Genomic DNA, 12,110 nt, shown 5'->3' with positions numbered 1-12,110 from the left:
TGGCCCTGGACTTCTGGGCTTTAAGATTCGTCTCAGATGTTTCCTCCTCTTTGATTACTGTCATCGAACATTTTCTCCTCCTCCGCTCTCCAGGCGCGTGTAATTTGGACTTTCATCCTGCCTCACTTTTTCATTAACTTGTGAGCATTCTAATCGCTTTAAGGACTATAGCCTTGAATTTGTATCTTCTGCGCCCCCAGTGTTTTGTGTGTAGCTGGCACGCGGTGTTGAGCAGAGTGCTGTGCCCACATGTGCAGGGAGAGCAAGGGACACATCCTCTCGGGTGGCTGCAGCTGTGCTCAGTCCCCGAGGAGGGGTGGGCGGGAGGGCGGCCTTCTCCAGCCTGGCCGCCTCTCCACGAGCCCAGCCCAGGGCTGGCGTGAGGTTGGGCGGGGCCTTGGCGGGGTCCCGTATTCTTTCCGACTCCCAGGGCCGCGGGTCGGTTGGTTCCTGTGACTGCTCCCAGCCGACCTCACCTGAGGACTCCGCACACGCCCGCGTGGACCTCGGGGCGGGGGGGGGGGGGGACGGTTGTAGACGTCCTGTGGACAGCCTGCGGCTGCAGCCCAGCATGTGTGCGTGTGAGAGACCCCAGGAGGCACGCCGCGGGTACCGGCCCTCCGGAACCAGGGGAGCGACACCCGCTTTCAAGTGCGCGCTCCTTCGGTGGACCGTGCCGAGTGCCTTTCTGTGTGCCACAGCCGCAGATCACGGCAGCCTTCGGGCGGCCGGGATGGCCTTTGCCCGCAAATGGAAGGCTTGGTCCCGACTCTCAAACCGCTCACGGGCGGCTGGGGGAGAGAGCTCGTGCAGAACGGGCGTGCCAAGGGAGCGTCAGAGTAGGGACGGCCCGCCGTCGGCTCCCGAGCGGTTCGCTGTGTGCTGGGCTGTCCGATCGGAGGTGCAGGCTGGTCCGAGTTCTCCTGGGTGGACGGGAAGAGGGGGTGACTTTCAGAGCCGACGCCTACGCAGGGAAGGGCGATGGTCGGCTCTCAGTGGGCGGAGCCCTGGCCCGGCGGGTGCTGGTACCCATTTCCCGGGTGGGCAAACACAGGTCTTGGTCGGGATGCTGCAGCCGTGAGTGGCGGGCCTGTTGTCTGTTTCCAGAGTCATGACCGTCCGTCGGGTGACGTTGCCTCTCGCGTGTGGGTGAGGGCGGGGGGTTGGGGTGGGGGGGCAGCTGTCACCCGACTCTGTAGCTGCTTGTCGCTATGTGGCGTGACGGTGCCTTAGGTTAGGGCCCCAGGAGAGCCAGGCAGGAGCTGCAGTGGCTGTTAGGACCCAGTCTCAGAAGTCACCCTTGGTCATTTGCATAATATCCTGTTGGGGACACAGGCCCCTGCCCCGCGTGGGGCGGGGACAGCATGGGGATGTGAGTGCCGGAGGCGGGAGCCCCTGGCCGGCCACAGCCAGCCGTTCTCGTTTCTCAGGAGAAGGCACAAACCCCGCATTTCGTTTGAAAACTGGGATTTTAGTACGTTGGCAGCTAGTTTGGCCTCTTTGTGAACGTCGTGCAGCCTGAACCAGACGTGCCTGTGGTAGGCGATCTGGGCCTCGGGAGCACAGGCTGCGAGTGGGGTGTGGGTAGAAGCCACAGGGCCCGGCCCGGCTGACGACTCGTCCCTCAGGACTTGGCTGGGTCGTCCACGAGGACGAGCTCCCCCCGAGAGGCACGCATCCCCCTGCTGTCCTCTGGGGCCCTCGTCATGTTAGGGTGCCGTCGAGACCACTCGTCCCCCGCATCGGCAGGCGGGTGGCATCTTCCTCCCTCCGGATGCTGCCAGAGCCTCGCTTGCCGACGGGCTCGCTTTCGGTGCAGGCCCCGGGGTCGGGCCTCCGTCCGTCTCTTGTGTCGGCCTGGGGGAGCTCTCGGAGCTGGGAGCCTCGGCCACTGGTGAGGGCTGGCGTGACATCGAACAGAAAGGCCCGGGAGGAAACGGAACCGGGGGCCCCGCGGACTAGCCCAGCTTCCCCGCTGTGGGCAGGCGGGGGCTCCCTCTGCCAGAACCGCCCTGGGCCCGCGCTGCCCTCCTCCTGGCCCGCGAGCCCGGCGTCTCCTACTCATGAACGCGTCCCTGTGCTGGCATGGCCCTGTCCCGACGTCCTAGCCCGTCCCATGCTGCCGGGTAGCCTGCCGCGTGTCCTGCTCCTGCGAGGTGACGGGCAGGGACGACGATGGCTGGCGCACCAGGTCCTTTCCCTCTGCCAAGCTGTGGTCTCTCAGTGCTTTGTGTGTTTTGACTCGTTCGGTCTTCGCAGTGACCGTGACAAGTCACGGAGGACGACTTATGGAGGAGACGGTGAGGCCCAGAGAGGGTTGTTCACTTGTCTGAGCTCACACGGAAAGCGGCAGGACCTGGACCCGGATGGTTGAGCTCCGGAGCCTGTGTCTTGAAGCCAGGCTCTGTTGGTCCTCGGGGGTCATTGTTGTTATCCCCATTTTGCAGGTGAGAATGCCGAGGCTCAGAGAGGTGGCACAGCTTGCCCAGGGTCCCTGTGCAGTAAGTGGCAGGGCTGAGACTCGGACGCAGCCATCCAGCCCAGCCCGGAGCGCAGGGTTAACTCCCCACTGTCACGGGAGGATCCGTGCTCTTCTTCAGTCAATTTCCAGGTGACCTGTAAGGACACTGAGCCCAGAGAGGCACAGTGGCCTCCCTCAGGTCCCCACGCATGGTCTCCAGAGTCAGGGCCGGCCCCAGAGTTCCAGACAGGCCATCCCTGGTGCTTTTCCCCCCACATGCCTGGTTGACCTGGTCTGTGGCCCCCGGCTTGAGTCGGTGGGGCGGGACTGGAGGGCAGGCCTCCCGGGGCTTGGAGGCAGGGGGCCGGTGGGGGGGGGGGAGGCCTCACTGCCACGAACCCGGACTGCTCTAAAGCCCCTGGTCCCTGCTCGCTGTGTGGCCTCTGTGCTGACTCTCCCCTCCTCATCCGGGGGATCCTTCTCCGCTCCGCTGCAGAGGGGACGCTGTACCACTCACTCCCTGTTCTTCGCCTGGGCTCTAGGCTTCCCCCCGGCGTCCCCAGCCTGCCCTTGCTGCCAGGGCCGCCCTGCCTCCCGCAGCCTGCCCTGCTCTCCGGACACGTCTCTTCCTCCCGCTCCAGAGTCCCGTGTGCCCGAGGACAGTTCTGGACGCCTCAGTGGGAAGGGGCATTGCCGACGGGCAGGGATCATTGTGTCCCCCCCTCCGTGCCCCCCCAGGACTGGGAGCAGTGAAGACCCTTAGGCCTTGATGGCACTGAGAGATTTCAGCCTGGCCATTGCCTCATGCCCCGTTTTCCTCTTCCTGACACCTGCTGGGCACCTTTCTGCCGGTCTGTCCCAGGAGCACCAGCATGGGAACGTGTAGCCTGCTGGGAATACGTGGAGATTGAAAACGCCCAGTGAGGGCAAGGGACTTGCCCAGGGTCTCAGGATCAGAACCTGGTGTGAAGAACCTGCTTCCGTTTGCGTAGAAAAGAGAGAGCGGGATGTATCTACTCACGTACGGAGTCTCTGTTCAGACGCACACGCTTCGCCTGTTCCAAAGTCTGAGTCGCCTCCCCCCGCCCCCAACACTGTTACCCGCATGTGAGGTCATCACCGAGCTTCTGGTCGCATTTCTGGGGCCTCAAATCTGTCAGATGGGGCTTTCCTCATTTTGCGTGGTATAATAGCAGGCTTAACGTAGCTCCGGCTACGTCCAAGGCCCCGTTCTAGCATCTCGTGCCTGGGTTCGTTTGAGTTCTCCCAACAGCCCCACGAAGAGGGGGTGCCGTGAACCGTCTCCACTTGACAGATGGGGAGACCGAGATACGGCGTGCTTAAGTAGCTTCCACAGGGTCGCAGGGCTAGCACGTGGCCAAGGCGGGATTTGAAGTCAGGCCTTCTGGCTGCGGAGCCCATGTTCTCAGGCACTGCCAGTCAGGGTATGAAGTCAGCGCCTCATGCTTTTGTTCGTGTTAGGGGCCAGCGGTGGTAGGTTTGCTCTGGTGGAAGTTAGGATACGCCCCCGCCCCCAGACCGTTTCCCATCAGGTGCCTCTGACAAACCTGTGACTCCTTAGGTGTGGCCATCTCCTTGCTGAACTGCTAAGGCTTTCAAAGCGTTACTTGAGCTATGTGCCGTTTTGTTTTCTTTTTAGAAAATTATGATGACTTATACCACTGGTCGGTTGAATCCTATTCAGACTTCTGGGCCAAGTTCTGGAAATTCAGTGGAATCATCTCCTCCCGCATGTATGATGAGGTGAGTAGACACTTTGCACACACACTGTCTTCTTGTGGTTGTGGTCCAAAATGAAGTGTTTGTTTTTGGGGACATGAGTCCTATCTTCTTTCCAAGCCTCACACCAATGGGGAGAAAATCATTGTTCTAGAGAGTTGGCAGAAAGTTGGGTTGAGGTCACAGATTCCACGGAGAGCGTGCATTCTAGACTCCATGATGCGTGGACCCCAGGCCCCGTCCTGGCAACGTGGGCCACCCTACGTGGCAGGACATCGTTTCGTTTTTATTTTATTAAAAAATTTTTAACCGTGGTAAGATACACGCCACAAAATTTACCACCTTCACCATTTTAGTGCCCAGTTCGTGGTGCTATTAAATCCATTTACGCCATGAGGTTTATCGTTTCTTAAGCCTGGAGTTTAGGGACCTTTACGACTCCTTATGCTGTCAGTCAGTGAATATCTGGGGAAAGGGGGTCTCCTGTTCCTCAAAGTTTAATTTATCGGGTTTGATGGTGGGGTGAACCATCCTGAAAGATTCATCTGTCGGCACTTGGGGAGGAAAGTCGAGGTTCGAGCCCTTCGAGGAAGGAGGTGAGGGACCCGGGTCGGGGAAATTGTGGGAGGGGCAGGCGCATGCCATCGCCATCTCCTGGTTTTCCGTGTGTCTGGTCGGAGCCTGGGACATTCGGCAGGTGCCACATCTGTCTTATTCCCTTTTTGTCAGCGGCTCTCATAAAGTAGGTGCTTCGTAAGTATTTGTTGAAAGAGTACGTTACTGGGGATGCTGTTTTCCCTTTGGCATGAATTTCCTAAAAAAAATTTTTTTTTAACGTTTATTTATTTTTGAGGGAGACAGAGTGCAAGCAGGGGAGGGGCAGAGAGAGAGGGACATGCAGAATCTGAAGCAGGCTCCAGGCTCCGAGCCGTCAGCACAGAGCCCGACGCGGGGCTCGAACTCACAAACTGTGAGATCATGACCTGAGCCGAAGTCGGATGCTTGACCTGACTGTCCCTCTTTTTTTTCCAACTTTATTGAGGAATAATTCACAATGAAACTGTATATATTTAAAGCGTCCAGCGTGATGATTTGCTGTACGGATACATTGTGGAAATTAACACGCCCACCATCTCGCCTGCTTTCTCTTTGTGGTGAGAACGCTTAAGATTACCTCTCTTGGCAACTTTGGTGTGTAACTTCTTCCCAGTTACCTAGAGGGCGCTGATCTCTTTTCAGTTTCAAGTCTGTAGGCCAGTTCGGTGTTCAGTCTACGGAACGATTTGATGATGCTTTGGGCCGGGTTAGCGGGCTTCCTGGGAAGCAGAGTGTCTTTTGTTTATTCCCGTGTGGATCTCATCGTGCGCGTTTGCCGTCCTCTCCTGTAGGTTGTGGACACCTCAAAAGGGATCGCGGACGTCCCTGAGTGGTTCAGAGGCAGCCGGCTAAACTATGCGGAAAACCTCCTGCGCCACGAGGAGAACGACAAAGTTGCCCTCTATGCTGCGAGTGAGTCCCGACAGCGACTTGGGTTTTCCTCCTTTATTTATTTACTTATTTTAACCTATTTTATTTTTGTTTTTATTTTTATTTTTATTTTTTTTCAATATATGAAGTTGACTGTCAAATTGGTTTCCAGGATTTTCCTCCTTTAGTGCCCTCGGGGCCACCCACCCAGAGGGCTGCGTGGTGAGAGACGCTCTGAAACATTCACAGACTGCAGCGTGTGTCTCCAGTGTCTTGGCACCTTTTTTCCTCCTCCCTTTTTTATTGTGGCAAAAAAACGCGTAACGTTAAGTGTACCATTTTAACGATTTTTAAAGAAGGATTCAGATTTATTTATTCGTTTTGAGAGAGAGAGCAGGGGAGGGGCAGAGAGAGAGCGAGAGAGAATCCTAAGCTCAAAGTCCAGCCAGGTAGTCAGGTGTGATGGGATTTCCTTCTTCTTTACGGCTGCATAATATTTCCTTGTAGGGATGCCTCACATTTTGTTTGTCCGTTGCTCTGTGAGTGGGCCCTCGGGGTGCTCCCACGTCCTGGCTGTCGGGAGGAAGGCTACAATGAACATGGGCGTGTAAATAGCTCCCGAGGTCCCGCTTTGGATTCTCTTGGATATACATCCAGAAGTGGATCATGTGGTGATTCGGCGTTTAATTTTCTTTTTTCTTTTTTTTAATTAAAAAACATTTTTTTAAATCTTTATTTATTTTTGAGAAAGAGTGAGAGAGACAGAGTGTGAGCAGGGGAGGAGCAGAGAAAGAGGGAGACAGAATCTGAAACAGGCCCCAGGCTCTGAGCTGTCAGCACAGAGCCCGACGCGGGGCTCGAACTCACAAACCGTGAGATCATGACCCGAGCCGAAGTCAGACACTTAACCGACTGAGCCACCCAGGTACAGCCCCTCCCCGCTTTTTTTAATTTTTTATGTTTATTTATTTATTTTGAGAGAGCAAGAGAGAGAGAGTACAAGTGGGAGACACAGGGACAGAGGGAAGGAGAGACAGAATCCCAGGCAGGTGCAGAGCCCGTTGCCGGGCTTGAACCCATGAGCTGTGAGATCATGACCCGAGCCGCGATCAAGAGTCAGATGCTTAACCGACCGAGCTACGCGGGCGCCCCCTATGTTTACTTTTCTGAGGAACCTCCATACTGTTTTCTGCAGTGGCCGCTCTTGGCACCTTTCTGACGTCATTAAGACTTCTGTTGAGGGGCGCCTGGGTGGCCCAGTTGGTTAAGTGTCTGACTCTTGATTTTGGCCCAGGTCATGACCCAGGGACGTGGGATTGAGCCCCACGGCGGGCTCCGTGCTGAGTGTGGAGCCTGCTTGGGATTCTCTGTCTCCCCCTCTCCCCCACGTCCCCCACTTGTGTGCTCTCTCTTTAAAAAAAAAAAAAAAAAGACCTTTATTGAGTTTTTCTTATCGCTGGGAAGGGGAGGGGACGATCGTGTGATGATGTTTTAGGGGAGAAATTGAGACACATAATACTAAGTAACCAGCTCAGAGTCACCTGGACAGTTGGTGAGGGAACTACAGCTACAATCTTTTTCTTTTAAAATAAAGTTAAAAAAATTTTTTTTTAATGTTTTTATTTATTTTTGAGACAGAGAGAGACAGAGCATGAGCAGGGGAGGGGCAGAGAGAGAGGGAGACGCAGAATCCGAAGTAGGCTCCAGGCTCTGAGCTGTCAGCACAGAGCCCGACGCGGGGCTTGAACTCACGGACCGTGAGATCATGACCTGAGCCGAAGTCGGACGCTCAACTGACTGAGCCACCCAGGTGCCCCACTAGGGGTTTTCTTAGTAAGGAGACACTGCGGTTAGTCTTCTAATTAATTAGGTTTTTGGTAAATCTGAATTTTGGTAAAAAGTGACATTGAATTATGTGCTATTGGTAGGGTTTGAAGTGTTTTACATAGCGAATTTTCCAGGTGACTACATTTGTCTCCTTTGAGTAATTAAGCTTTATTTACCCATTTTATTTATTTTTTAAAGTTTATTTATCTTGAGAGAAAGAGAGCGTACTCATGGGGGCGAGAGAGAGTCCCAAAGCCCAGTGTGGGGCTCGAACCCACCAACCATCAGGGCCTGAGCTGAAATCAAGGGTCAAACGCTTAACTGACCGAACCCCCTGGACGCCCCTTATTTACCCATTTTCCACACATGTGCTGCCTTGTTGTGAGGAAATAGGGCTTCCGCACAGACTGAACGCCATTGGCCCTTTGGTGTTCGTGACTCACGGCTTCGGTTTCGAGACGGCACCGAAACCCGATGCTCTCGAGCTGTCCGTGTGTGTGGGACGCTCGGCCCATGCCTTGGGGGGGGGGAGGGGGGCCCGGAGAGCTGCACCCTCTGCCACCACCTGCCCCAGCCTCGTGTCCTGCTGCCTGCTCTCAGTCCCTGCGGATGCCGGCGCCCTGGCCTGTAGCAGCGTTCCTTGTTTGTAGTCAGCGGTGGTGCCCAAAGTCCGATAACCGTGCTCTGTCCGCCGTTTCAGTGCCCGAAGTAGGGGTGGGTGAGGTCTAGTGTCTGTGCGACCTTGGGCCCACCTCTTAGCGTGTCTGGGTCTGTTTCTGCCTCTGTCACGTGGAGAGGCTGATAGCACGGCCTTCAGGAATATCGTAGGGTTGAAGCGAGCAAACACGGATGCGTGGGCATACGGCAGACCTTGCCACGGGAAGCGTGAGTGGCTCTCAGTTGAGGTTGTACCTCTGAAATCCGCCCCCGCGTGGCTTTTAAAATCCTGGCTGTCCAGGGGCACCTGGGTGGTTTAGTCGGTTAAGCGTCCGACTTTGGCTCCGGTCAAGGTCTCACGGTTTGTGAGTTCGAGCCCCGCGTCGGGCTCTGTGCTGACAGCTGGGAGCCCGGAGCCTGCTTCGGATTCTGCATCTCTCTCTCTCTCTCTCTCTCTCTGCCTCTCCCCCACTTGCACTCTGTCTCTCAAAAATTAAATAAATGAAAAAAAAAATTAAAAAAAAAATTAGAATCCTGGCTGTTCCGTTCCTGCTGTGGCTTCTTAAGCACATCTCCCAGGGACGGTACCCAGGCTTCCATATGACTTTAAGCCCCCTGTCGCTTCTGATGCACGTTGTTGGATAAGAACCACAGAGCCTTGTCTTTATGTCGTCTTCGGGCTGTGCCTTTTACTCTGCTCCCTGCTCAGCCCGGATGCACTTTGGGCCGAGTGCATAGTGGCCTCGGGGAAGCTACACCAGGCCTGGCATCTCTCCCTTCGTCTTCCAGGAGGTGTTTGCGTGTCCATCCGTTCGTTCTCTCGCTTGTTCTCACCTCGGTCTCAAGTGTCTCCTCAGCGCAAGGTGCTGCGGACGTGGTGTTGAACGGGATGGACAGGGTCCCCTGCTCTCGAGGGGCTGACTTTCCGGGGAGGCAAACAAGAAATAAAAAACGTATAGGCGATCCCTGACAGGATGGTTCAGCTTGACAGTGTCCGACTTTGCGACGGGGTGGAAGCAGTGTACCTTCAGCAGGAATCGTGCTTGGAATATTGCCTTCGCCGTGTCCCGGGCCAGCCGTCTGTGTCCCCGTCCTCTCTCGTGATGCTGGGCAACGGCCGCAGCTCCCGGACCGCCGCCTGCACCCACGCGGCCGTCCCGTTTGTCACTGGCGGTACAGGATTCAGTCAATTACACGCGACCGTCAACACCTCGTTATAAAACAGGCTTGGCTTTGTGGTGGGTGACTGTGCCCACCCGGAGGCTCCCGTCCGTGTTCGGAGCACGTCTAAGGCGGGCCGGGCCAGGCTGCGGTGTTCCCTAGGGTAGGCGTGTTGGACGCAGGCGGGCTCTGACAGAAAGCGGCCCGCCGAGTCCTCGCTTTCTACAAGGAATGAGGGAGGGGGGCGCCTGGGTGGCTCAGTTGGTTAAACATCCGGCTTCGGCTCAGGTCATGATCTCACGGTCCGTGAGTTCGAGCCCCGCATCAGGCTCTGTGCTGACAGCTCAGAGCCTGGAGCCTGTTTCAGATTCTGTGTGTCCCCCTCTCTCTGGCCCTACCCTGTTCATGCTCTGTCTCTCTCTGTCTCAAAAATAAATAAACATTAAAAAAAGAAGAAGAAAAAGGAATGAGGGAGGGCGTTTGCCTGGGCCCCTTACCCTCGAGGGGAAACAGGATGTCGGTAGCGAGCCACTCGTGCGATGCGTCACAGCAGAAGGCCACAGGGTTGCTGGAGGCGCTCGGTGCAGGGGGCAGCGGAGGCTGGGGGAGAGGTCCTTCCTCAGGCGGGACACGAGCCACGCAAGCCGTCCCCGCCCTCACCCTCACGCCGCACGCGTTGTGGCGTTGAGCTATGCACTGCGTTGTCAGCCACCAGCCCTGAGTCCGTCCGCCCTGTCACCCCGAGGGAACCCCCGACCCAGCCCCTGGCACCCTTGGCTCTCTCCCGTGTTCACGGGTTTGCCCGTCTGGACGCTTCGCGGAGGCGGGGGTCACACACGGCGTGGCCTTTCGGGTCTGGCCTCTCCCTCGGCCTCGAGGTTTCGAAGCCCATCCTCACCGCGGCTGGCGTCAGCGACCCTTTCTCTGTCCCAGAACATTCCACCGAGCGGAGACTTCGCGTCCTATGTGTCCTAAGAGACCCTTCGAGGGCTGTCCTGCCCCGGGTGCCGGGGTCCCTTTGTAAACACCGCTCAGCGCCTCTTACGAGCCTGAAGCCTGAGGAGTGCGAACCTGGGTCTCTGTCTCATCTTCTTTTCCTGCTCTCGTTGGGTGTGTCTGTACTTTCACCCAAGGTCTCGGGCACCGCACGAGGTCCTGGTTTCCCCCTCTGGAAAGCGGGAAAGGTCAGACGTGAATCTTTTGGAAAAACAGAACCGAAGAGCAGTGAAGGTGGTGGTGAAACACGCCAGTCTTCTGGGTGGCTGGGTTTGGACTGAACTGGCCGTGCACGTTCGTTCGCTCTCTCTTCCCAGCCCCCCCCCCCCCCCCCACCCCCCACGCCCCGCTCCTCTCGTGTGCACTGGCTGAACCCAGCCCCTTTTTTCTTAAGCCTAGCTCCGTGTTGAGGTGGGTTAGGGAGGCATGGTTGTAATTTTGGGTGTGCTGTGTCCGTTTCACCCTCTGCCCCCACCCCCCTCTCCTGCCCATCTCTTCCCTTTAAATATGTGAACGTCTTCCATTAAGGAGCTCCCTCTTGTATTTGCGGGGCAAACAAATGCCCTCAAGCCAGGGATCATATTTAGTTTATAAATAGGGTACCTTTGGTTTTTTTTAAGTTTATTTATCTTGAGAGAGAGAGACAGAGAGAGAGCGCATTTGCGGGAGGGACGGGCAAAGAGAGGGAGAGAATCCCCAGCAGGCTCTGCACCATCAGCGTGGAGCCCGACGTGGGGCTCGATCCCATGAACCGTGAGCTCATGCCCCGAGCTGAAACCAAGAGTCGGACGCTTAACGGACAGAGCCACGCCGGCCCCCCAGTGGGGTACTTTCTTAAGCAGGGTCCTAGATCGGCTGGTTATTGGCTTGGGGATTTCAAGACAACTGTGTTTCACTTTCTGCGTGTTTTCCTGGTTTGTTCCTCCTCTGCCGGCTGCGTGCGGCTGCCCCGTGCGGGGTGGAGTTTGCTCCGGCATTCTCCGCCGAGTCCGTCCCTCCCAGGGATGGTCCCTGCCGAGGCCAGGAGGTGCCGCCAGAGGCGGGCGTGCGCCGGGCCCTTGGCGCTCCAGCGAGCAGAGCGCAACAGCGTGCGTCCGTGCCGTCCGTGTTGGAGTTCCGAGAACAGCCGCGGGTGCAGCACGCTGTGTCTCCAAACAGTGGGTTTCAGGTTGCTGAGTATTTTTACAGGGTCAGAAATGATCTGGGAGGGGGGAGGGGAGCACGGGGGAGGGACTTCGAAGGGCGCCTGGCGAGGGGGGAGAAGAACCAGGGGCGGGCGTAGGTAACCTTAAGGAGATGGCAGAAGCCAGGTCGACACCAAACAGAAGTCAGGACATTTCTTCACTTTGGAAGGGAGATGCCCCGTGCGGCAGAATCGAACGGCAGTTGGCAGTCAGGAGTAACGTGTCTGCGTCAGAGATAACGGCCGGGATTCACGTCTTCCACGTGGAAAGTACAGCCAGATAGTTTTCCCACAGCCACGCAACATCGACTGTCAGCCGTGTTCATTTCCTGTCGCCGTGGAGCAAATTTCCCGAAAACCGCGGCCGCAGATGGCGAACAGAGCGTCTCACGGTTTCTGTGGGTTGCACGTTCAGAAGTGGCTTCGCTGGGGGGTTCTGGCTCGGGAGCCTCTCACGAAGTTGCGGCAAGGACGTTGGCGGGGGCTGCGTCATCCGAAGGACTGACCGAGGCGGGCGGGTCCGGGTCCAAGATGGGGCACTGCCGTGGCTGCCGGCGGGAGGCCTCAGTTTCCCCCCGCGTGGGCCTCTCGGGGGCTGCCTGAGTGTCCTCACAACAC

At 57.0% G+C, this 12,110-nt stretch overlaps 1 protein-coding gene across 4 annotated transcripts in view; it reads left to right on the top strand.

The window, feature by feature from the left end:
* AACS (acetoacetyl-CoA synthetase) overlaps nt 1–12,110 on the top strand; it is a 63,720-nt gene that overhangs the window by 2,089 nt on the left and 49,521 nt on the right. For all 4 annotated transcript variants that reach the window (XM_042910232.1, XM_042910236.1, XM_042910233.1 and 1 more), the window contains exons 2-3: nt 4,122–4,225; nt 5,590–5,710. In XM_042910232.1, the coding sequence (XP_042766166.1) occupies nt 4,122–4,225; nt 5,590–5,710 (225 nt within the window). The remainder of the gene's footprint in view (nt 1–4,121; nt 4,226–5,589; nt 5,711–12,110) is intronic.

Source organism: Panthera leo, chromosome D3, assembly GCF_018350215.1.
Source record: "Panthera leo isolate Ple1 chromosome D3, P.leo_Ple1_pat1.1, whole genome shotgun sequence".
In the NCBI taxonomy this organism is placed as follows: Eukaryota; Metazoa; Chordata; class Mammalia; order Carnivora; family Felidae; genus Panthera; species Panthera leo.
Note: the sequence above shows the minus strand (reverse complement) of the source record. Positions and strands in the feature narration are given on the sequence as shown.